At 39.5% G+C, this 3,612-nt stretch overlaps 1 protein-coding gene across 2 annotated transcripts in view; it reads right to left on the minus strand.

The window, feature by feature from the left end:
- Positions 1–3,612, minus strand: part of GPLD1 (glycosylphosphatidylinositol specific phospholipase D1) — a 38,248-nt gene that overhangs the window by 15,744 nt on the left and 18,892 nt on the right. For both annotated transcript variants that reach the window (XM_019523695.1, XM_019523687.1), the window contains exons 9-11: positions 3,017–3,044; positions 2,432–2,571; positions 1,297–1,362 (exon numbers count right to left, since the gene is read on the minus strand). In XM_019523695.1, the coding sequence (XP_019379240.1) occupies positions 1,297–1,362; positions 2,432–2,571; positions 3,017–3,044 (234 nt within the window). The remainder of the gene's footprint in view (positions 1–1,296; positions 1,363–2,431; positions 2,572–3,016; positions 3,045–3,612) is intronic.

The raw sequence follows: 3,612 nt of genomic DNA on the forward strand, positions 1-3,612 counted from the left end.
AGAGTTTGGTGTCATCGGCGAACTTGGCCAGTCCGCTTCTGACACCAATGTCCACATCATTGATGAAGATGTTAAACAGTATAGGTCCTAGGACAGAGCCTTGAGGGACCCTACTGGTCACAGTGCACCAAGACGATTGGCTCCCGTTGTTCACCACCCTCTGGGTCCTACCGCGGAGCCAGTTCCCCAGCCAGTGGATTGTGGTGACGTCAAGGGCTCCGTTTGCCAGTTTAACCAAGAGATGATCATGGGGTATTAGATCAAAGGCTTTTTTAAAGTCGAAGTATATGACATCAATCTCTTCCCCTTTGTCCAGGTGATAAGTCACCTGGTCATAAAAGGAAATGAGATTGGTCAAGCAAAACCTACCCACAACAAACCCATGCTGGGTATCCCTCAGGATATTGCCTTCAGCTAGTCTCTTAAGGATGGCCTCCTTGATAATCTTTTCCAAGACTTTCTCCAAGATAGAGGTCAGGCTGATGGGCCTGTAGTTTACCGGATCTACTTTCCTCCCTTTCTTGAAGATAGGCACAACATTGGCCCTCTTCCAATCATTGGGCACTTCACCAGAGCGCCAAGAACTCTCAAAGATCCGTGCCAGGGATTTTTTAATTTCTGCATAGCATATTGTTTGCTTTTTAGTGAAAGTGAAAAGATTTTTAGGCTCAAATTGGAAGTGCTCAGAGGCAAGTCCTGTACCCCTGCCATCCTGCCTCCTCTCTATTTTTCTCACCACTCCTGTTTGCTGGCACTCTTCCACATCTCTGCCAATTTGTTTTTCTGTTACACTCCTGTTTGTTATCTCTCCCCAATCTGTTGTGATATGGCCACACGCTATTGCATTGTTCCAGCAGGGATGAGATGCAAAGTGTGAACTGAAAAGAACAGCATACCAAAAGCTTCAGATATTTAGGCTGATAGAAGTAATTTCTTATCTATACTGAAAGCATGGTTGTGGGTTTTAAATTAAAATAATAAATTCCTGGGATAAGAGTATGCCTAGACTAGACTGTAGTCTTTGGAGAAGAATCTAAATCCTTATGATCAAATTTGACTAACTCTTATCTCCCTGGTACAACAGATATGATTTGCTGCAATTTCAGTTCAGTGAGAATTATATTTACTGGTAATATAGAGATCACAGAAGAAGGAAGCCAGCCATTGAACAGGTGTGAGAGGGACCACCTACCTCTTGCATTCCACAAAATTGGTTTCATGCTAGTTCATGTAAGCAAGCACAGAAAGGCTTCTTTGTGTTAACCAAGAAAGGGGTAGGTATGCGATTATACTTACCTGTAGCTCTGTCTGTGCCTCCTGTTGCAGTCTATGAATAGTGGGTTCTCAGGCATGAAGCAGCCACTGATGAAATATTCAAAATACAATATGTCTTCTGAATATTTATTTAACAGAAGTTAAACTAAGAGGAACTTTCATCCCTTCTGATTTTTCTGGTACAAGACATAAGCTCTCTCCAAAATCCAAGCTCATTCAAAATTAGGTCACCATTATAATCCTTAGAAAGTCCTTTGATATTTGTTTTAATATGCTGTTGAAGTATTTAGAATCCATAGATTTAGAATGTCACATGTTTTTACCGAAGAGGCAACATTTCTTACGGTGAGATCTTTTATTGGACCAACTGCCTAAGAAATCCTTGCCTCTGGGATAATTTCTGGACCATCATGGCTACAATAGCACTCTTACACTACCATAACATCTTATTATATAACTATTATATGCAACTCAATGTCACACTAATGTCTTGCTAATCCTATTAGAGTATTTTTAAATAATGTGACACTTTTGGAACATAAACCACAGGCATGGATTCAGGGAGGTACAGTGATGCAGTCATCCCCTTCCCCTGCCAAAAGCTCCAATCTCAGCTGGCAGATGCATATCCAATGAGCTTGCTGTCACCACTGCACCACCTTTGCATATTCTGGATCCGCTACAGATAGAACAGAGCAGCTTATGTCATATGCAATTTGAAACTTATTTTCCAATATAGTTGCGGTAAAGTTACCCGTTTAGCCACTACTCCATAGCTGGGGTTATGAAGTGCACAGGACTATGGTTAAAACTTTACATTGTACTGGTAAAAGACACGTTTTCTATAAAAGTAGTACCAGCTAAATACAAACTTGACTTTACATTTTTTTAAAGTCTTGGGGGTCATTTTAATTCTTGTTTCAACTCACTGATGATCTGCAGCAGGAGCTGGATTGGGCCACTAGTCTGATTAAAATAGGGCTATTTGTATAAGTAAAAACTTCAAATTCTGACTAATTCTGGGACAGGACCCATTTCTACATGAACAACTATATGCATCAGAAATTCAGTATCATACTTCTGCAAAGAAATTCATCTGCCCGTACCATAGGTTTGCAGTCCATCATAGTATAGACAGGCAAAAACACCATCTCACCTAGTCCCAGCTTCTAACATATGGCTCGTTAGCTGAAAAATGTTATTTGACCAAAATGCCATGTCATCCATTCCTCCAAGGAAATACTCATGGAACTTCTCCACCAAAAATGGAGATTTGCCAGCATATGTTGGGAAGAGCTAACAGACAAAAGAAACATTCAATGAGAAGGATCAGTGGGCACATCTACACATGCATTTACCGTGCATTAAATTTATTGTGCAGTAAGAGGGTTTAGGCCAGTTTCTATATGTTCAGGCATTAAAGCGCAATAATGTTGTATGTGAACTGACTTGGGACTAAAGTTAGTCCCACATACTGTTACTGTGCAGTAAAGCATCTACACATGTGTTACTGCACAGTAATTAACTGCATGATGCAGGTATCAAATTTATGTCCAGGTTGGCATAAGTCACCATATTTACTGCACAGTACATGTAGACACCACCCATACTGCACAGTAATTTTTAGTTACTGTATTAACAGTCAGCAGTAATTTTGGTTACTACGCAGTAACTGTGCATGTGTAGACAAGCCGACAGTGTCTCAACATTAATATTTTATTGTAGGCTGCAAGGTAATTACCTTAGCAACAGCAAGTTTTTCTCCATATCTGCAAAAAAAAAAAAAAAAGATTTTTCTCAGATAAAAGTGCTTCATGAAGAAATATGATTTAAATAACCCAAATCAAAACCCCTGTCATCCTTTGCACATAATACACTAGTATACACAGCAGACATTAAGGAAGCCAACATTGAGAGATTTCCTTGGTGACTGTTAATGCAGCATAAAAAGATATGTAATATCAGAAGTAGTGGTTTTACTTTATTATGCGTTTCCCCCGGTGGGCTGCAACTCCTCAGCACTATTAGTAATTAACTGGCTTAGAAAACAGTTATTGCCACCCTCAAGATTTTAAAAAGTAGATATTAACAGAGTTTAGTTAATTTTAATTCAAAGGTCCATTTTCTTCCTTATTGCTAGTTCATGTTAAGGCAGAGCCTTCGTTGTATGCATAAATGTAATTACCGTGATGCCCGGAGAATGATCCAAATTTGTATTACATCCTGAACCAAAACCAGGGGTTTGTATTGGTTTCAGCAGTTTACAATCACAATCATTATACTTTTCCTCCTTATATTAACAACTTCTTTGCCTCCATTTTCCTGAGCAGGGACTGG

This window comes from Gavialis gangeticus, unplaced genomic scaffold (assembly GCF_001723915.1).
Source record: "Gavialis gangeticus isolate Ggan-Ray unplaced genomic scaffold, GavGan_comp1, whole genome shotgun sequence".
NCBI lineage: Eukaryota > Metazoa > Chordata > Crocodylia > Gavialidae > Gavialis > Gavialis gangeticus.